Source organism: Aquarana catesbeiana, linkage group LG08 (genome assembly GCF_042186555.1).
Source record: "Aquarana catesbeiana isolate 2022-GZ linkage group LG08, ASM4218655v1, whole genome shotgun sequence".
NCBI classification, from domain to species: domain Eukaryota; kingdom Metazoa; phylum Chordata; class Amphibia; order Anura; family Ranidae; genus Aquarana; species Aquarana catesbeiana.
In genome coordinates this window covers 84,586,645-84,609,312 of record NC_133331.1, presented here as the reverse complement: position 1 = coordinate 84,609,312, position 22,668 = coordinate 84,586,645, and the positions used below count along the sequence as shown (strand labels likewise).

At 42.1% G+C, this 22,668-nt stretch overlaps 1 protein-coding gene across 1 annotated transcript in view; it reads left to right on the top strand.

Annotated features, from left to right (window-relative positions):
• KNDC1 (kinase non-catalytic C-lobe domain containing 1) overlaps positions 1–22,668 on the top strand; it is a 238,237-nt gene that overhangs the window by 155,257 nt on the left and 60,312 nt on the right. Inside the window, exons 19-22 of the mRNA XM_073596077.1 lie at positions 663–760; positions 1,897–2,096; positions 9,078–9,191; positions 14,712–14,859. Coding sequence (XP_073452178.1) covers positions 663–760; positions 1,897–2,096; positions 9,078–9,191; positions 14,712–14,859 — 560 coding nt within the window. The remainder of the gene's footprint in view (positions 1–662; positions 761–1,896; positions 2,097–9,077; positions 9,192–14,711; positions 14,860–22,668) is intronic.

Sequence of the window (22,668 nt, the reverse complement as noted above, 5' to 3'; positions counted from 1 at the left end):
TGGATGATTTTTAGTTGGTGGACATTAGAAGTAAAATCTAAAGATCTGAGTGGCCTTGGCTGTTATTTATCAGGTGATAAATAACAGCCAAATAACGTCTTTCCGTGGGGGCACCCGATGAAGAGGAGGGGCTTGGAGCGCTGGCAGAGAACCCCAGAACAAGAGGATCAGGTACAGATCGGGCACAGAGCGGGTAAGTATAACATGTTTGTTATTTTTATTTTAAAAAAGCGTAAGGTTTACAGTCACTTTAAGCACTCCGCCATGTCTGGCTACGTGCACTGTCTGTGGAACTCCAGGACAGATTTAGCACCCATTCACACTTGAGTGTTTTTCTGCTCATTTCCCTACTTGACTATGAGCTTTTTCTGTTAGTGTATTTAGGCATTGCTGGCCCTATAGACTTCTGTGGGTGCAACTGCAAATTTGTGTTTTTGCTAAATTTTACACCTGAAGAACTCTTGCCTCCTCCCTTGTCTAGCCCAGGAAGCATAGATCTGAAGCTTGATACACATGCAAAAACAATTTTAAAAACAAAAGAAGCCACCACCCCCCCCCCCCCAAAAAAAAAAAAAAAAACTTTAAAATCAGAAGAAATGTACCCTGCTCTTATGTGAGTGCAGACTTAAGAAATAATGGTATAATTTTTTTTTCTTCGGCAGGTTCTGATGCAAAGGAATTGTTACTCAAGCTTAAAGGTCATTCAGAAGAAATGAAGTCAAAGGTGCAATTCTTGGAACTGGCCAAAAAATTACTCCAGGTAATCAGGTTTTGATATCTGTGTATAAAATGTGAGTTTCATTTTCCAGCCCCTGGGCATTGTTTGATTTACACTCTGGAAAATGCATTTCATTTAATTAATTTTCACATTTGACTAAGGTCAATTATACTCTCCCTTAAAGTGGAACTAAAGTCTGCAATACTTACCTCTGCTTAAGTGGTCTGAGATTCCTCCCCGGCATCTTCTCCTTGGCTTCTTCTCTGGGTTGGCGTTCAAGCAACTTGAATGACCAGTGCAGGATGACATCATTCCTGCACATGCACAGGATTACAGTCATTCTGGCGCACAGGCAGAATGTAAACTGAGCTATGCATGCGTAGCTTAGTGTTCATTCTACAGATAGCTGCCAACAGGCAGGCAAGTTTATTTTATTCCAGAAGAGACAGCGTGTGTCCCTTCTGCAATAAAGAGCCTGCCTGCCTGCAGTTTTTTTTACTGAAGACTTTAGTTCCAATTTAAAGGTTCAGTTCACCTAAGACTGATATTCCATATACAGGTGGACTGTGGTAAAAATAAGGAGGGTGTCATTCTAGATGCTTTGCTTGCAAAGGTTTTCTAGGTGAATTATTGAAGCAAATAAGTTGCAAATTTGGATCACGCAATAAGTGTTTGAGTGTATTTATATACAGTATATTTGTCAGGGGGAGAATTTTCTGTAGGGTTCAGGAGCAAGTTGGTACGGCCTAGAAACCAGCAATCCCTCATAGGCCTGTTCTATTCAGGCAGATATTTTTCCAAGGATTGAGAGGCAGTCCTTGATCACTCCGAGATCTTTCACCAATTATCATGCACCTCACCTATAAACAGCTTGTTCCCTCCTGAGTGTCCCAGTGGGCAGTTGAATAGGACCCTAAGCAACCAAGGATCATATTCCACCATTGACAATAGTAGAGTTCCTACCTAGCTCCAGGCTTTCCCCCTTTCCTAGCATCCTACTATTAAATTAAAAGATATTTTAAATAACTGTTTTTTTTCTGTTTGGTGGTTTTCACAATGATAAATCCACCAAATCGTTTGTGATTTATGGACTGTTGGAAAAAATTCCGACACTGAGATCCTTAATGTTAAATTGTGGTTATCAATCATGGATCTAAACATCTTCTTTTTACATGAAGGTTTCTTATGCAGAACAGTGGGGAGTTGAGCCACGTGACCTTCCTTCAGTGGCAGACCTTGCAAGGCAGAAGTCACTGAGCTCTTCAGAGGATGACGCCTTTCTTCTAATATATAATGACAGAGGCCATAGCCGGGACAATACATCCAAAAATTTACAAGCTGGAACACCTCTTGGATTGCTTGCTTACCTCTACTGCAGGTCTGCTTTACGTTACAAATGAAATATTTTTAATTGTTTTAGTTATAAATACAGAAATCATGTTGGAGTCTTTTAGAGTCCATTTTGAAAGATGCATGCAATGGATGCCTAATCTGACAAAAGTGCTTTGTTGCCCATCCATCATGTTCTAATTTTGTTTCACTTATACACATGTTGAATATTTCTAGGGACATTTTACTGCTGTTTGTTCATGCATGTTACTGATCCAGTTACAGTCTCAGGTACCAGGGAACACTCTGTATCCAATTAACAAGTCTTTATGAATCTGGAATACAAATACACAAATTGCATTTTCACAGTTCCAGAAGCAATGAAAGATAACTGAATTTAATTTACAGATAACAGGGACTTTTTTGTGCAGTCTATAATTGCTGGAAGCCAGAAAAGTTTTAAGGACAGCAGTTTCTAAAGACAAAGGTCTGGGCCTGTACTAGCAAATCAGGTGCAGTTTGAAATGGCCTTTTATATTGTTATTTGATTGAGAAGTATGATCTTTATCTCCTTTTTATTCAGCTTTGTCTTACGTAGGTTACTTTTTGTACATTTCACAAAGACCAAACCAAATGCATCTTATTTGGTTATTAAAGTGGTTATAAAGTCTCAAGGTTTTTTTTTACCTTCAGGCATTTTGCCGGGTGGTTGCAGTGCAGCCCTATTCACCTCCAGCTGCAGCCACAGCATGTGTACACCCCCAGCTGCTACCTCTACAGCTAAAGGGGGAGAAGTTGGGGGGGGGGGGTGTAAAAACAGCTCAACCATGTGGTTTTACCACCCCTCCAACCTGACATGTGAACAAGCCCTTGGTTCACATCAGTGTGGCTACGTGCTGCATGTAGGGCAGCCCATTCATTTCAATAGGTTTCCCTACCCACAGAAATGCTGGGAAAGAAGTCCCCGACCCTTTTTTGGAAATTGCACCCCACCAAAAGCACCCCATCTTTGCCAATGTGTGGGGTACCATAAGGAATGAATGGCACCCCTAAAGAGCAGAGCATTTGTCTATGTGTCAGGAACGAGTGCGATTTTGCGCGTGTTCCGTGACACACTGTAACGTGAACCAAGCCTTGGACAGGGGTGCCTCAAGACTGAAAATACTTTTCAGGGGTGTTCCGACTGGAAAAAGGTTGAGGAACACTGGGGTAGAACAGAGAGCCCACGACTCTCTGCTCACTGAAGACCAAGATCTAATTGATTATTTCAATTTTTTTTTTTTTTTTTTTTGTTAGGGTTTTATGTCTTTTTGCTTATAGATCAGTTAGTAAATAAAATAATATATGTATTACTTTTGTTATTTTAAGAATGTTAAGACAATGTTTTTGAAGAATAAACCGGCCCATAGCTGAAATGTAGATATTGCTCTAGTCCATAAGAGGTACTCAGGTGCTGAAGCAGTTAAAAGTGTAACCCCTCTACAGATCATCTGTGTTGTGTATTCTTTACTGTACAATTTTTCAGTTGCTCTGCTGAGAAAAAAAAAAGACGTGCCTTTGCTTCAAGGATTTCAAAAACTCCATTCAGACAACCGTATTTCCAGATGTTGCTTTCATGTGGTATAGCTGCAAGGAAACCATTTCTGAAGGATTTTTTTTATGTGAGCAGTGCCAATCACCCCACAGTGCCCAGCTGTACAGCAGTTTTGGGGACTTGACAACAGGAAGCAGGAGCCACATAAAAACAAACTTGGATTCAACAAAAAATGGGGCTTCAGAACATTCTATATCATGAATGATCAGTGGAATACATATTTCCCCATTATGTGAGAAGTGACAGCCATTTATAGATAATCCAGACATGACTAGAAACTGTTCACAGCAGGTCTTTCAGATGTGAAAACAGCAAAGCATTAGGACAATACCCCATGGCTGCTCAGCAATAGGTAGTAATTAAAGCAGATCAAAACCAAGTAATTTATTGCAGCTTCCTAATATAAGGTAGCTGCATTAATTTTCTTTCAGACATTTTTTCCCCTATATATCCAGCCCATAATTCTGAGAATAACAAACTTCGTGTTTTAGGGTGGCTTCCCTTGCTCTTTAAAGGTGTTCCTGAGTTTAGATGAAACTTTAGATTTCTGTGACCCTTAGGTTTTATCTCTGTAATACCTTTTATATCACCCTCACACCTGCCCTCTCCTTATTACCGCACTTGTCACCTGCTGCTACTTCTGAACCTACATGCTGACCGAAACATCCAGGCCACTGGGGCATGTGCCTTCATATAAACCACACTCCTATATTACTTCCCTCACCCTTCTGCTTCTCCTAACTCCTGGGGTATAACCCCCCCCCCCTTCCTTTGGCACGAATCACAATCCACACACTAGTTTGTCTTCCCTTTCTTCCCAGAACCAGCCCCCCCCCCCCCCTCATGTGCACTCTGAAATGGCCACTCTGCCTGTAAGCTCACATCTGTCCTTGACCTTTTAACTCCTTTAACCCACTTGCTGTAACTGAAATCTGGCTTTAGGACTCTGACTCTCCTGCTTCCCTCTTTCATGGTGGCGTTTACTGGACTCGCCCAAATCCAGGAGACAAAAGGGAGGTGGAGTTGGAATCCTTCTATCCCCACAAAGCACATTTAAGGGTCATTCTTCCCTCACCTCCCTCAGTCCCCCTCTCCTTTTTTGAAACTCACCAAATTGGTCTCTTTTGTCTTTTCTGAAGATTGCTGTGATCTATCGGCCTCCTGGACTGGTATCAAACCTCCCTAATAACTTCTCTGCCAGGCTACCCTTTCTCTCCTCTAAAATACCCACAATCAGTCTTGGCAACGTCAACATCCCTGTTAATCCTAACACTCCAGTTACCTTTCAACTCCCATTTGACCCTAACAAAATAGGAGCACTTATACTCACTCTGATGGCAACATCCCTGACTTTGTATTCTATCACCTCTGCACTCCTTGCAACCTCTCCCAACACTCCTTTTTCTCCTTTTCCCCCTCTTTCCGATCTCAACTTCCTTAGCTTCATACTCTCCCTGTTTTCAACCTCCTATCTCTCCAACTGACAGTTACTGTAAAAAGCTTTGCTACGTTAAACCTTCTCTATTCTGCAACAGACTACATCTATGACATCCCTGTCCTGCCCTGACCCAGCCATTTTTTTCTACAACAGTTCACACTCATCCTTCCTGGACACACTTGCTCCCCTCACTACACACAGAATCATGCCCTGACCCCTACAGCCTTGGCAAACAGATGACACCCGATCATTCAAAAGACCTAGCTGCACTAGTAAACTTCCCGGCAACACTTCACCCTGTATAAATCTGCCATCCAAAAATACAATTCATTCTTTCACTTTGCCAAGTAGACCTGGTTCAGCACTCTCAATAACACCCTCTTTTCCAGTCCTCATAAACTGTTTTCTACCTTTAACTCTCTACTTTGTTCTCCACTGCTTCTACCCACTAACTCACTTAATGCCTGTGAGTTTGGCAATCATTTCAAAAACCAGATTGAAGCTATTTGTGATGAGATCTCCACTGTCCAAGTATACCCACAACCTGACATGCCATGTCTACCCTCACATTCAATACTTCCCTCGGAGACCCATCTCTTTTCTCCTGTTTACCTCCATACTCCAAGAAAGCCTGGCTTGCTACCACCATACTCATAACATTCTTGACCCGTTTCAGTGACATTCCACCAAAATTGGTCCCCTAAAACTCACTAATGACCTACTATCTGTATACTACTATTAGGCTTTTCTGATGCCTTCAACACAGTTGACCAACCACTTCTTAAAAACTCGACTCCCTTGACCTCCAAGACTCTGCTCTTTGCTGACTCTAATTCTACCTATCTCAGCCGACCTTCAATGTCACTCTGCCTACTTCTTTCCTCTTCCTCTTTCCGTAGGGGTTCTCAAAGGTTGCACCCTCTGACCATTTCTATTCTCTATCTTCACCTCCTTCCTGGGTCAGCTCATAGCCTTCCTTGGCTTCCAATACCATTTCTATGCTCACAACACCCAAATCCTACTCCTCTGCTCACCCCATCAGTGTCCTTGTTCATCAGTAATTTACTAACTGACGTATGGATGTCACATCACTTATTTAAACTTGGTCTTTCCATAATTGCGCTCAGAATATTTCCACCTTGCCTGCTCCTCTCCTGACTTTTCCATCAAGATCAATGCACAACTATCAGTCGCTCCCTTCAGGCCAGGATGATAGGTGTAATCTCAGAGTCTGACTTCGGGGTGGAGAGCTGCTGTTTGAGCAGAAAACATGCAACAAACGCTAGTATAGCGCTCAAGTCATGCATTTCTGATGAAGTCTATGGGGCCAAAAGTGCTTGTAATCTGCCAAAAAAGAAGCTCATGTACGTTTTTGAGGGACAGGCGTTTGTTGCCAGGTGAAGGAACTCTCATATGTGAACAAGGGCCATTGAAATGAATGGGATTTGGCTTGTTGAGCGTTTTAGAGCTTCAAGCTGAAAATTTCTCAGGTGTGAAAGGGGCCTTGGTGCCAAAAAATAACCCAAACCATCCTCTTTACTCCTCCCAAGACCTCCTGCTTTCTATCTCCACCTGAACTTCTGCTTTCAGTACTTGTAGTTCATTCGTTAAGAGAAAACTGTGAATGAATGACGCAGCTGTGTGGACAGAGGGAGGGCAAGGGAGAGGATCCCCCCCCCCCCCCCCTTCCGCTTTAACACTGAGGGGGAGGGGATCGGGTGAACTGGCGACAAGAGCTGGAACATGTTCCCTAAACACGGGTGAAACATGTAAGATCACTCCATCCAGAAGGTGATTAGCCTTTTAAAGGTTTGTTGTAAACCCTAATGCCCTGTACACATGGTCAGACATTGATCGGACATTCCGACAACAAAATCCATGGATTTTTTCCGATGGATGTTGGCTCAAACTTGTCTTGCATACACACGGTCACACAAAGTTGTCGGAAAATCCAATCGTTCTAAACGCGTTGACGTAAAACACGCACGTCGGGACTATAAATGGGGCAGTAGCCAATAGCTTTCGTCTCTTAATTTATTCTGAGCATGCATGGCACTTTGTGCGTCGGATTTGTGTACACGCGATCGGAATTTCTGACAACGGATTTTGTTGTCGGAAAATTTTATAGCAAGCTCTCAAGCTTTGTGTGTCGGATATTCCAATGGAAAATGTGTGATGGAGCCCACACACGGTCGGAATTTCTGACAACAAGGTCCTATCACACATTTTCTGTCGGAAAATCCAACCGTGTGTACAGGGCATTAGAATGAACTTCTCTTCCTTGGTTCTCTAAGTCTGATAAATATGCCAAAGAAAGTTTTTTTTTCCTGTTAGATCTATTCAAAAAAGAGAAAAAAATACCTGCTATGCTAACTGCCTGTGCTACATGCTTATCGGTTACATGGTTTTCAGCTATCTTTGTGGACTAGAGACATCTCATCTCCATTATGCAGAAGAAAGGGCTAAAGTCCCATACACATGGGCCGAATATGGGGCCATATCGGCCTGTTTAATAGAAACTGGCTGACATTTGGCCCCTGTGTACGGCAGTCTGTCGAAGGGGCATGACCAGAAAAGGTCTGCCGATCCGCATCCGATCAGTGCTCTCAGCTAATGGCTGAGGGCGCTGACCGATGTGTTCTGGGGGGGTGGGGGCGCCCCCTATCAGAACACAACTCACAGTACTCAGAGTCACAGTACTACTACCTGTGCAGTGAGTAAGCATTGTCATCCTGGGACAAGAAGTGTGTTTTTGGTAGGATCACTGGATGAAATAAAGGGGAAAAATGTAAATGGAAACCATTACATCCAAGTACTGGTAATCTGCAATATATTCAATTATTGTTTCTGGATTTAGCTGTAAGGCCAGTTGCACATAGATATGTATTTTGTGATGCAGCTTGCCACTGGTGTTGCCTTTCTAGTTCTATGAAGGTTTGTATCAATTCCAGCCATAATATGGCACACAGGTCAATACAGAATGTGCATGATCTGGACAGAGAGGTAAGACTGTTAGTCTCACACGTCAGCGTATGTACCATCGGTATCACCTGCCAGGTAAATGAGGCTGTAAAGAGGCATATTTGGCCCATGTGCAAGAAGCCTAAAGCCTGGTACCCAGTGGGCTGAACGAAAAAAAAAAACGGAGAGGTCGCTGTACTAATTATGCAATGTTAGTACAACGATCTCCACCGCTGAGGTATTGTGTTCTGACAGGGGAGCTACCTCTCCGCCAGAACACACTTATCAGCATTCATAGCCATTAGCTGCAAGCGCTGATCAGCTGCTGGTCAGATGCTGGTTTTCCAGCATGTTCCTTCGACAAAAACTGGTCATTGGACTGGCTTCTCTTGCACAGGCAGCTGTACACACTGTCTGAATGTTGGCTGGTTCCTGCTAAACCGGCTGATATTCGGATCATGTGTACCCAGTGTAACACTGTTCTTCCTAAAGTAAAAAGTGACCTTCCCAAACCCCCTTCTGTATGCCTCCACACTGATGCACTCACTGAGTAAGGCCTCTTTCACACGGATGATCCGTATGTCCGTTTTTCATCCATCCGTTTTCGGATGAAAAACGGACATACAGTCATCCCTATGGAGCGTCGGATGTCAGTGGTGACATGTCCGCTGACATCCGACCCGCTCCGATCCGAAAAGTGTAACGGAGGAAAAACCTACTTTTTCCTCCGTTTTCGGATCGGATCGGGTGACGACGGACACTACGGACCGTCATCATCCGATCCCCCATAGGGGAGAGCGGCGCTCTGACAGGTCCGTCGCTGCACAGTGTGCAGCGATGCACCTGTCATCTTCCTGCTCAGCGGGGATCGGCGGAGCTATCCCCGCTGAGCAAGCGGATGTTCACGGGGCGGATCATGACTGATCTGCCCCGTGTGAAAGAGGCCTAAATGTCATAGCTGTCATTGAAAATCAGTAACATACCTGCTAGCATTGTATACACTTTTTGAAGTGTTCATGTATATCATTGTATTACAGAAATGCTGTTCTGGATGGGTATGTGCAGCAGTTGCTCTACACTTTCCGATATTTCTGTTCCCAGGAAGATTTGCTGCAGTTCCTTATTGATGGGATTAATAACACAGTGCCAAGGTAATAATGAAATATATGCTACACCACCCAATGCCGTGTTCTTTGAAAACATAACTCATTTTCATTTTGAAATTTTGTGGCAGAACGGAAAAATCATAATTTTGTACATAGCAACGGACTGGACAAATACCAGCAGCCAGGTAGCCAAAGCTAAAAAAAAATTATCTGTAAAGGGCACTGGCACCCTAAACGTACCCAAATGCAAAAAAAGAAGGGCACTGATGCAACTGCCCAAAAAAAAAACCACACATGCAAGAAATGATAAACGAATGAAAGGAGTCTTTTTAGTCCTTGAGAAAGGTCCATAAAAAACACTGTGGCATGAAATTCACATCAGCAGTCTCTCTTCCAAGCAGGATCTGAGGAGGCTCCCACCAGCAAACCATGTATAAACAGAAAAAAGGAGGAGAGAAAAGTGCCACTAAATATAGCATTTATTAAAACATATTGGTAAAATGAAAAATAATAAATATGCACTCACATTTGAAAGACATTAAAGTGTATCAATAAATCTCCAGCAGGTGACAACCTTCTAGGACCAGTGGTTGATGGTGAGCAAACCCCTCCGTGTGGATATAATTTAAAGTGCTTGGAACCAGGTTTGACAATGGGGCCGCACCCCGAAATGCATAACCACGCCCATTGACACCACACATGACATCATCACAGCCATTTTGTGGGCTTACAACACTTCCCTGCTGTCCAGTGTTTCTCATCCATGTGATATACACATTTAGTACACTTTGCTGGCTCTTCCTGGTGTTCCCCTGGTTAACTTCTTGGTTCCAAGCACCTTACATCATATCCACACTGAGGGGCTTGCTCACCACCGACCACCTAAAAGATTGCCATCTGCTGGAGACCTATTGATACACTTTTTAGCCCTGGTTCACACTGGTACGGCTTTGAAATCACGCTACTTCAGCACGATTTCAAAGCCGCACATCAGTGAGATTTACACTGCCAATTTCATTGCGGCTTGCGACTTCATTTAACAGAAGTCCATGCAAGTTGCAATGAAATCAGTAAAAAGTGGTGTAGGAACCTTTTTATAATCACTGCAATGTGTACAGTTCCATTGCCAGCAATGGGGTGCGACTAGTCATGCGATTTGGAACTGTCAAAGTCGCACCGGTCTGAAGAAGGGCTTGATGTCTTTCAAATGTGAGTTTTTCATTTTACCAATATGTTTTAATAAATGCCACACTTAGGTAGTAGCGCCTTTCTCTCTTTCTTCTGTTTATACAAAGTAACCAAAGCTTAAGAATTACAGCTAGATCCCAATTTTGGGGTTCACTCTAGTTATCCATGTAGCTGGCGGTTAAAAAAAAAACTTGTGGGCTCCTTGACTGGTCAGACTAGCTTTTGAATTTCATAATAATTTTTTTGCTCCGATATAGCATTTGCTATCTTCTACCAATGCACTCCTTTGAAATCTGCAGTTTTGTACAGTTCTGTGTGGAAGACTGACACAAAACCTTGCGTGTCTGCATTTCCCTACTAATGATGAGCAGATCTAAACTAGTGTAGATTTTTTTTTTTATGATCAGTTAAAGAATTCAGGCACATAATCTTTGTAATTATAGAAGGTGATTTCAGATAGACAGCCCTTTTGTGAATATACACTTTGGTGTATAGTTTCGATGTCCCTAACTGTTACATTTATGTGGAGGAATTAAACAAAATGAAAGTGGTTGTAAATCCATACATATATCTACCTAGTGAATTGGCTGACCTTTAGGTGATACAGAGATGAAACAAATCCTCCTACATAAGTTGTACCTGTCTAGCTGCATCTTCTCTTCTCTACTAGGTTCAAAGTCCAGAATTTTTAAGCCTTGTCTGAGCTGTCAGGAAAAAAAGGGGACAGAGAGCTGAAAAGCTAAAACTACACTCTGCAAAGCTCAGTGAGGAAAGCTTTGAAAGCTGATTGAAGGAAAGGGACACACCCCCCTTAACACAGGAACAGAGATGCGGCTGTCAATCAGCTGGAGCTCCCTTCCCTGTCACCTTTTTTCCTTTGGTGTCAGGAAAACTTGTAAGAAGTGATTCATTCTGATAGCAGAGGAATGAAGCAGCAGACAGAATTGACACTTAGTGCTCTGGATTGAGACAAATACACATTATAGAGGGATATGCTTTGTTCATATTTCATGTCAGAGGTTTACAACCTCTTTAAGAGCTGTGCTTCTCTTGTATAACTGACAGTGGTGGGGAAGGCAACAGGTCATAGCTCTAACTGACTCCTTAAAGTGGAACTTTACCCATAACAACTTTCCACATTAATATTTAATATTTAAAGTTGGTGTGTGCTGTAAACTGCCCCCAGCATTATTACTGTTTTTTTTTGCCAGAGCCCCTGTACAGCAGTAAAATCTTTGGGCTGTCAGCAGATCAGCCTCTACAAATTCGGCACAGTCCCTGAAAACAGAGAGCAACTGAGCATGTTGAGAGCAGGGTGAGACAGTGTATTAATGGACTTTAAACAGTACAGACACTTATTTTTAATGTTTTACATGGCTTTACCTTCAAAAGGGGCCAACCTGAAGTGATCTAGCAGGACTTTAATTTTCTGACGAAAGTTCCACTTTAAGGTCTAGGCCACAGATTATTGGGGTGTCTGGTAATGCTGTCAAATTGGTAGCCCTAGAGACAAAATAATTGATAGGTTATGTTTAACATAATATTAAAAAGAAAAACTGCGCTGGTAAACCAACTAAAAAAGCTGCAACTCAAAAGTGAAATACACACCAAATAGATAAAGAACAAAAAAGAAGCTGCGCTAATAATGAATAGATAAACAAATATGAAAGATCTGGTAAAAAAAAAAAAAACTGTGAATTGATTAGCAAATATACTAAAAACCCTACATTATTGAGCCGATAAAGAGTGATCAAAAATACAAATGCAGTGAAATATAATAAACCCAGTGAGACATGAAAAAGTGACAAGGCAACCAATAAACACATGGGTGAACCAAGAAAATATGATATGGTAAGTGACCCAAAAATATAGCAAAAAAGATGATGTAGAAAATAAAAAATAAAAATATGTGAAAGTCACTTCAGAAACAGACTAGCAAGAGGACACTAAAGTTAACGGCCATAATTTTGGGCTTAACTCACTCACCGAGATTATGTTCATGGCTGCTCATCTGACTGCTGGATACATATCAAGTCTTCAGGAACGTTCGGCTCGCTAGCCTCTGGAGGTATCGGGAGGATTATAAGGCCCTGGCTGGGTATTAGCCACAAGCTCTAACAGCTTGTTAGCTGATAAGCCTTCAATTTATGTGGTGGTGGATTCACGGTGTCCTTTGAATATTGAAGATCCCTCACAGGGTGTTTCAACATCCATTCCCCATTGAGAAACATTTTGGAAGAGACTTTCACATATTTTTAAGACCTCATCTGGAATATGCAGTTCAGTTTTGGGCACCAGTTCTCAAAAAAGGATATCGGGGAGCTGGAGAAAGTGCAGAGAAGGGCAACCAAACTCATAAGAGGCATGGAGGGGCTCAGCTATGAGGAAAGATTAGTGGAACTGAATTTATTCACTCTTGAGAATCCAGTAATCAGCATGGATTCATGAAGAATCGTTCTTGCCAAACCAATCTATTAACCTTCTATGAGGAGGTGAGTTGCCATCTAGATAAAGGAAGGCCGTAGACGTGGTGTTTCTGGATTTTGCAAAAGCATTTGACACAGTTCCCCATAAACGTTTAATGTACAAAGTAAGGTCCGTTTGGCATGGACCATAAGGTGAGTACATGGATTAACAACTGGCTACAAGGAAGAGTTTAGAGGGTGGTGATAAATGGGAAATACTCTGAATGGTCAGGGGTGGGAAGTGGGGTCCCCCAGGGTTCTCTCCTGGGACCAATCCTGTTTAATTTGTTCATAAACGACCTGCAGGATGGGGTAAACAGTTCAATCTCTGAATTTGCGGATGACACTAAACTAAGCAGGGCAATAACTTCTCCGCAGTATGTGGAAACCTTGCAAGAAGATCTGAACAAATTAATAGGGTGGGCAACTACATGGCAAATGAGGTTTAATGGTAGAAACATGTAAAATAATGCATTTGGGTGGCAAAAATATGAATGCAATCTACTCACTAAGGGGTGAACTTCTGGGGGAACTCCTCTAGGATGGAAAAGGACCTGGGGTTCCTAGTAGATGATGGGCTCAGCAATGGCATGCAATGCCAAGCTGCTGCAAGCAAAGCAAAGTGAATATTAGCATGTATTAAAAAGGGGATTTATTCCAGGGATAAAGCAATAATTTTCCCACTCTACAAGAATCTGGTCCGGCCTCACCTGGAGTATGCTGTACAGTTCTGGGCACCAGTCCTCAGGAAGGATGTACTGGAAATGGAGCGAGTACAAAGAAGGGCAACAAAGCTAATAAAGGGTCTGGAGGATATTAGTTATGAAGAAAGTCTGCGAGCACTGAACTTATTCTCTCTGGAGAAGAGACGCTTGAGAGGGGATATGATTTAAATTTACAAATACCGTACTGGTGACACCACAATAGGGATAAAACTTTTTTGTGGAAGGGAGTTTAATAGGACACGTGGCCACTCACTAAAATTAGAAGAAAATAGGTTTAACCTTAATCTAAGTAGAGGGTCCTTTACTGTAATGCCCTGTATACACGGTCGGATTTTCCGATGGAAAAAGTGCGATCGGATTGTGTTGTCGGAAATTACGATCGTGTGTGGGCTCCATCTGACTTTTTACTGGCGGAATTTCTGACACACAAAGTTTGAGAGCAGGATATAAAATTTTCCGACAACAAAATCCGATCGTTTAAATTCCGATCGTGTGTACACAAATCCGACGCACAAAGTGCCACGTATGCTCAGAATAAATTAAGAGACGAAAGCTATTGGCTACTGCCCCGTTTATAGTCCAGACGTACGTGTTTTACGTCACTGCGTTCAGAACGATCGGATTTTCCGACAACTTTGTACAACCGTGTGTATGCAAGACATACACACGGCCCAAAAATCCAATGGATTTTGTTGTCGGAATGTCCGATCGTGTGTACAGGGCATAGGAGTGGCAAGGATGTGGTGGTCTCAGCGGGGAGCATCCATAGTTTCAAAAAACTATTAGATAAGCACCTGAACGGCCACAACATACAGGGATATACGATGTAATACTGACATATAATCACACACATAGGTTGGACTTGATGGACTTGTGTCTTTTTTCAACCTCATCTACTATTATTGTAAAGCAATCCCCTTTGTCATTTAAAATCTAAAAAATCTTTGCGTAGACCTTTTAAATCCATGCCATTTTGCAGCCTGTAAATAACAGGCCACATAATAATCATAATATCTATTGCACCTGTGAATAAACCTTCACTACCCTAAAGATATTTGATTTGAGTCTTAGTAATTGTAATTAGTTGGATCTCAGTTATATCACCAGTTGTCAATGGAGTTGCACTGGTAAATTGAGCCTGTTTTATTGCTGTTCTACAGCAATCACTCTGTTTTGTATGTTTGCAGGGAAGACACAGACCCATGCTGTTTGACTGCAAAAATCTACCATCGATCAATCATCCTGTTACAAACATGGATTGAGGACTGCTGGCACATTGACTTCTCTGTAAATCCGGACTTGCTAGACAGGCTGGAAGACTTGAGCAACTCCCAGGTGAGCTTATTTATCTGTAAAGATCAAATTTGCTGTATTTACAGCTTATGTATACGCAGTTGTGCTCATAAGTTTACATACCCTGGCAGAATTTATGATTTCTCGGTCATTTTTATGAATGATAACACAAAAACTTTTCTTTCATGGTTACTGTTTGGCTGAAGCCATTTATTATCAATCAAAAAGTGTTTACATTTTTTAAATCATAATCGCAACAGAAACTACCCAAATGAACCTGATCAAAAGTTTACATACCCTGGTGATTTTGGCCTGATAACATGCACACAAGTTGACACAAAGGGGTTTGAACTTTATTAAAGGTAACCATCCTCACCTGTGATCTGTTTGCTTGTAATTAGTGTGTGTATAAAAAGGTCAATGAGTTTCTGGACTCCAGACAGACCCTTGCATCTTTCATCCAGTGGTCTACTGATGTTTCTGGATTCTGAGTCATGGGGAAAGCAAAAGAATTGTCAAAGGATCTGCGGGAAAAGGTAGTTGAACTGTATAAAACAGGAAAGGGATATAAAAAGATATCCAAGGAATTGAGAATGACAATCAGCAGTGTTCAAACTCAAATCAAAAAGTGGAAAATGAGGGGTTCTGTTGAAAACAAACCACGGTCAGGTAGACCAACTAAAATTTCAGCCACACCTGCCAGGAAAATTGTTCGGGATGCAAAGAAAAATCCACAAATAACTTCAGATGAAATACAGGACTCTCTCAAAACGTGGTGTGGCTGCTTCAAGATGCACAATAAGGGTGCACTTGAAGAAAGATGGTCTGCATGGTCAAGACCAGAAGAAAGCCATTACTACACAAATGCCACAAAGTATCCTGCTTACAATATGCTAAACAGCACAGAGACAAGCCTCAAACCTTCTGCCACAAAGTCATTTGGAGTGATGAGACCAAAATTTAGTTTTTTGGCCACAACCATAAACACTATATTTGGAGAGGAGTCAACAAGGCCTAAAATGAAAGGTACACCATTCCTACTGTGAAACACGGAAATCACTGATGTTTTGGGAATGTGTGAGTTACAAAGGCACAGGAAATTTGGTCAAAATTGATAACAAGATGAGTGCAGTATGTTATCAAAAAATACTGGAGGAACAATTGCATTCATCAGGCGGGAAGATGCGCATGGGATGTACTTGGACATTCCAACAGAAAAGGAAAAATCCCCTAGGGGTGGGACTTTAAAGGCACTACCAAAAAAAAGCAAATTGTAATAAAAATAATAATTTATTAAACAATGAATTCAAGTATAGACACTGAACATGGTCATGAATACTGGAAGGTGTACAAGAAATGTAGATACAATATCCTATACCCGACACGTTTCAGAGCTGGTTGTCGTCTCCTTCATCAGGGATTAGCAGGATGTATGTAGTCTATAAAATTCAAATACAGGTAGTCAAACAATAAATCAATGCATCTACCTGATAATATGCTGATATAAGAAGAATATATATACTTTGCAACTCGCATCTATTTCAGCTGTATATGCATGAAAATTGCATGTTCACATTTAAAAACACTCACATGAGGTCTTCAGCAACTCTGCCAACATTGTAGCTGCTTTCAGGTAGATGTTTATAGTAAAAGTCCCCCGATATATGGGTGCAGTGGCAAAGAGGATACCTGTGTTCCCTCTATAGACCGGAATAGTAAGGTATAACTATACTATAACTGATGCTAAGGCCTGTAGAAATAGAGTACTTACTAGTGTTGAACTTGAATGAAAATGTCCGACCGTCTTCTCAATGGTCCTACAGCCACTAGAGCAGAGCCGTAAAATAAATTTACCTGCTCATATGCGCCGCGCTGCCCACCTGATTGGTGACAGCTGTGCGCAGCTGAAGAATGGAGAATACCCAGGATTCCTGATAGGCCCCCTGGTTCGTCCTTGCGCCGCGCCTTCATGTCGCACGCGTAAGCGTCCCACCGACATGGAAGTGTTTCCAGGAGGCCGCTGATGCGGTCACCATGGAAATACAGGAAGGGTGGCAGATGGAACCTGTCAAAGACAGCCACTACCAAGATCGCCAAAAAAGGCGTCTTGGCCGGGCGTGCGGGTCTGATTCCATAAAGCCGAAAAGAAAAATTGGTTTCCCACACACAACTAACATTAGCAGTCATGAAAATAGTGGGTAACCAAACTCAAAATCAGCAATTATACAAATATATATCTGCAGCCAGGGGGACAAGGACTGCATATGACAGTGTGTACATCGAGATACACAGCATAGAATCAAAACTAACACAGCCAAAATTGAGCAAAAAACACATGATTCTTTAACGAAAAAACACAAAATAAAATAAATAAAAAGAGGAGAGAAAACCAGGAAGAGATGGAAGAGGAAAAAATTAGGAAAAGATTATTTATAATTATTAGATGTAGAACTAGATAGAGAGCTACTTTTCCATCTCCCCAGAGGCAAGCCCCTTGAGGAAAGGAATTTGTCCTGGTGTGCAATAGTCGTATGTCTACCCAGTGGTAGATCGGGATTACAGGTCTGCATGCTTTTAATATGTCGGTAAGGCCATTTCCAAACCTCGAGCTTAGTCTTGCCGATATAAAAGCAACCGCAGTCGCATCTCAACATATAAATCACTCCAAATGTTCTGCAGTTCGCAAAGTGTTTGGGTCGAAAAACCCTACCATCCGGTAAGATTGGTTTCTTGTTGGTATACATGTACCTGAAGTAGCCAGAGGAACCACACATGAAAGTGCCTCTATATTTACAGTGTTTAGTTCCTAAGTCAGTTTTAAATTCACTTTTCACTAGTTTGGTGGCAATGGATATGGCTCTCCTAAACATGAAGAGAGGGACATCTGGGATCAGTCAACCCAAAGATGGATCCGTTGTCAACACATGCCAGAATTTGGAAACCATTTTCCTAATTTGGACATGTTGGTTGCAATATTTAGTGATAATTCTTAAGCGATTATCCTGATTAGGGGACTTACGGGAAACCAGAGGCCATGTCTGGTGTGTGATGTGGCACGCTTGAAAGCTTTCTAGAGAGAGGTATGGGAATATCCCCTCTCAAGCAATCTGTCACGCAATTTACCCACCTCGACTGCAAAGATGTCATCATCAGTGCAGTTACGTCTCACTCTGAAATATTGACTGTAAGGGATGGACCTCACTAGAGTCTGGGGATGAAAGCTCAAGGCGTGCAGTATCGTGTTGCCTGCGGTGACCTTGCGGTACAGACTGCTGCAAAGGGTGTGATTGCTCCCTCTGTAGACCTCCACATCAAGGAAGGAAATGCGATCTGCACTAGAAGACATAGTAAATGTTGAATTTAAATAATTTTTATTCCTTCTCTCCGGACATTGAAACAACAAGTCCAGGGGGCCATCCCACACAGCAAAAACCTAAGCCGTAAAAGAAAATGGTCGGTGTATATCGATAAGGCCTCATCGGTGAGGAACATGTGTTCCCACTCCCCCAGGTACAGGTTGGCATACGATGGGGCACAACAAGTCCCCGTCACCACCCCCTGCACCTGGAAGTAGTGGGAACCATTGAGAGTAAAGACGTTATGGTTTAGAATACATTCCAAAAGGGATAGGATGAATTAGTTGTAACCCCAGTCTTCATCCCCTCTTTGGTAGATAATGTGTTTTATCGCCGCCAATCACTCGTCATGGTGAATGGAGCTGTAAAGGGCTTCTACATCTATCATCACAAGATGAGCATTCTCTGGAATTGTAAGGTTATCAATAATCTGGAGGAAATTAATCATGTCTCCCGTAATATTGCAAACATGTGACATGTGGTTTTAGGTACTCATCGACTAGTTGACTTGCATTCTCGCTAATCGCTCCTCTACCCGATGTGATGGGTCTTCCAGAGGGATTGAGAGCATCCTTATGGATCTTGGGGAGGGAGTAACTAGTTGGTAGTATTCTTGATTCAATTTTTCCACTATACTGGTCGTAATTTTACGATACCAGTTTTTATTTTTCAAAATTTTGTTGCACATGGCTATATATTTAGTATTGTCCATCAGGACGATATTCCCTTCCTTGTCCGCTGGCTTGATAGTGATAGAGGTGTTGTCAATAAGTTGTTTTATAGCCTGCCTCTCCCAATTGTTTATATTCGTAGATCCGGGAGAGTAGATATTTAATTATTCAATCTCACCATTAACTAACTTCAAGAATGCAGAAATGTTGGGGTTTGAACTGGGATCCAAAATACAAGGCCAAGTCGACCTGTCATTGGCTACAGCAGAATAAAGTGAAGGTTTTGGAGTGGCCATCTCAGTCTCCTGATCTCAAAATCATTGAGGCGCTCTGGGGAGATCTCAGTTGTGCAGTTCATGCAAGACAGCCCAATAATTTACAGGAACTGGAGGCTTTTTGCCAAGAGGAATGGGCAGGTTTACCATCTGAGAAGATAAAGAGCCTCATCCACAAATACCACAAAAGACTTCAAGCTGTCATTGATGTTAAAGGGGACAATACACAGTATTAAGAACTGGGGTATGTAAACTTTTCATCAGGTTCATTTGGGTAGTTTCTGTTGTGATTATGATTTAAAAGGAGTAAACACGGTTGATTGATAATAAATGGCTTCAGCCAAACACTAACCATGAGTGAAAGAAAAGTTTTTGTGTTATCATTCGTATTCTCTAAAAAATGGCAAAGAAATCATACATTTCTGCCAGGGTATGTAAACTTATGAGCACAACTGTATCTTCACTTATAGGCTCACTCTTCTTTTCCTGTATTTTCTTATTCTAAAGACAGTGTTGTGTCAAAACTACAGGATTGAATATATAAAGGAAACTTTAATAATGTGCAATACTGAAAAATTAAACATTTAAAATATTTTTCTTTCTCCTCAATTAATGGACACAGGAAATCTTAAACCTTAAGGTTATACTTCAATTTACAGGATTAGACACTGGCTCAAAACTGTAGACCAGCACCAGCCTTAGTAGTGTCCTAGGAGGATGGACGTCTTTCTTTCAACTGGAACTATACTTCATCTGAGCACTACAAACCAAAAATGCTGTTTAATTCTTTTTTAACCCCTTGGAGCCGGCGCCTGCCAGCCCCTTGAGGGGTTTAGAAAACCAGGAGGTGGGGCGGGGCTTAAGCTCATGTGACCACTGTGATTGGCTGTCATGACAGTCACATGATCGGATAGCTCCCGATTGCTTTCCGTTAGCTGCTGGTAACTGTGCCAGCAGGGAGTGCTCTCTTGGCACAGCTCTATTTGCACTAATGCACGCAAATTGCGGCTGCTTGGCGCCAAGCCCACCTGCTGAGAGGCCACATATTTGCTTGGAGCCAGCGCCAAGGAGTTATTATTCAAAGCAAACTCATCCATCCATCCATGTCTCCATGCTTTATTTTGTTGAGAAATCACTTTGAGAAACACCCCCTAGCATTTCTGGCCGTGGTCATCATGAATAAGGGCAGATGATTCATATAGCATTTACTTCCTGGAGTCCACCTGCCCTTAGCTCAGGCATGCATGTAGGAGAGGGTGTGCTTAGCTGAGAAAGCCATCATTTGCCTAGGCATAGAAACCAAGAAAAAACAAGAAATGTAAAAAAAAAAGTTTAAAACAAGTAAATATGATATACTTTCCTATCCATTTACTAATGCTAGCAGCATAAGGATTAAGAAAAGTCAATGATGATTGAGAGGGTTAAGTGCTGCTTTCAGTTCTGGTGTTTTGAAGACTAAACTTTGAATTTTTCTAGTAATCCCTTTTTATTCCTCAATTAAGATTCTTCCACATTGGCTGTTGCTGGATATCTTTATCTGCCAGCTTGCAGCTATCCAGCATAGTTGACCTGAGCCTGCTTTTCGACTGTATTGTGACTGGACCCTGCTGGACTGGAAGATTGAGTAGCCAGCCTGGAATTGACCTTCAAACACTGGGCTTAGCATGAATGCTTTTCAGACTGATTCTGCTTAAATTGGAACTTCACCCAAAAGGGCAAGTTCTGCTTGTTTGCATCCTCCTCCCCCCTCCACTGCCAGTTTTGGCACTTTTTGAGGGGGAGCGGGTACCTTCTTCTGACAGGTACCCACTCCCACTTCCGGTCAGATCACAGGTCCCAAAAGACTGCGGAACCATTCACAAAGCGCAGCGCGGCTCGCACATGCACATTAGGGAACTGGTTGTGAAGTTGGAAGGCTTCACTGCCCGTTTCCCTTACTTAAGATGCTGGCACCTGGACCAAAAGCTGATTGAAGAATCGGCTCGGGTGAGGACATCGATTGATCCCTGGACAGGTAGGTGTCCTATATTAAAAGTGTACAACTACAGTATTTGTAGCTGCTGACCTTAATTTTTTTGGGGTGGAGACTGGAGCTCCTCTTTAAGTTTGCTACAGAGCCCCCTCCAGGTCCAAAGCAACTGGAATTTTCTCTGAGCTTGCCCTCTCTCAATCAAGATTCACCTACATTGACTGCTTCTAGTCATACTTATCTAACTGCTGGTAGCTATTCAGCACAGTCATCCTGTGTCTGACTTTTGGACTGTATTGTGACTGGATCTCAGTGGACTGGAAGGTTGCAGGGTGAGTCTGAAAAGAGGCAAGCCTGTGTGCTTGGTGTTCGTGTCCCTTCCCATGTTATGGTGTTCGGGCCTAATGATTGACCACTGAGGACTAAGCACTGTCATGTGGGGGAGGACACATGCTCATCCCATACATAGGAGCTCCACTCCCTTGGAGCGGGAGATGGTGAGGGAGTTCGGATGTGCAACCATATCTGGGATGTAAGCTGCCAGGAGGCAATGTCACTCTGCCCTAAATTACAGCCTCTCTGCTCTGCCCCTCCAGCCCTCACTGGAGCACCGGACTGTAGAGGGGCGGGAGCTCAGCAGAGCACTGAGAGGCTGAGTCAGCTGCCAATCCAGGCATCTGGGAGGATCCAGACATTAAATTTGGGATCTCTCCAGAGTCTGGACTGGCTGAGTGACGTCAACTAAGTGGACTTCTGTGACCCACAAGAGAAGTAGGGCCAAAAGAGCTTTGGCCCTATTTCTTTACAGCTGTATTAAACCCAAAACCAATAATTAATATATTGCATCTTGCCAATCATTAGATGTGGTTGTGGCATTAGTTATCTTCTTTTTTTTTTTTTTTTTTTAGGCTTTTTCCCCTCTGTTTTCCCCTGGTGATCTGGCCAGTAACCCACCTCCTGTATTAGTGTCCCCACTCTGGATGAAAGAGCACAGGGTTACCTTTGGACAACAGCATTGTTAATCTGGGGAGAGGGGAGGGTTAGATGGAATAGCAGATTTACATAAAATGCCTGTCAGTGTTAAATGGTTTGTCTCAACACTCCTAACTGATACATTTGCAGGCACGTTGGTTCTGCTGCAAAGCAACAGACTTATTGGCTGGATCACCAAATGATAACAAAATAAAAAAAGCCTAAAAAAGACCATAAATGCAGCCATTACATCTGAAAAATGATAAGCTGCAATATAATGTTAGCTTTTAGGTTTAATACCACATTAACTCACTTTACTCTTTGATAATTCTTCAGTTATTCTTACTGTGTAGGATTCTAAATGCAGCATGTACATCTGAGTATAAGCTGTACTTAAGGAACACTGTCAGTTTGTTATGACATTTTCTTTTGAGTCTTTTGTGCAATCCTGTAGTTTTACACTGCAATAGAGTCTTGTTACTTTTCTGTTATGTATCTCTTGTTGGATGATATGCTAATAATGATTTTTTTTTCTCTCTTTATTCCTATTTAAAATGCTGTAACTTGTTTAAGCGTGAAATCCTTTGCCTGCTTGTGCTATTACCCAA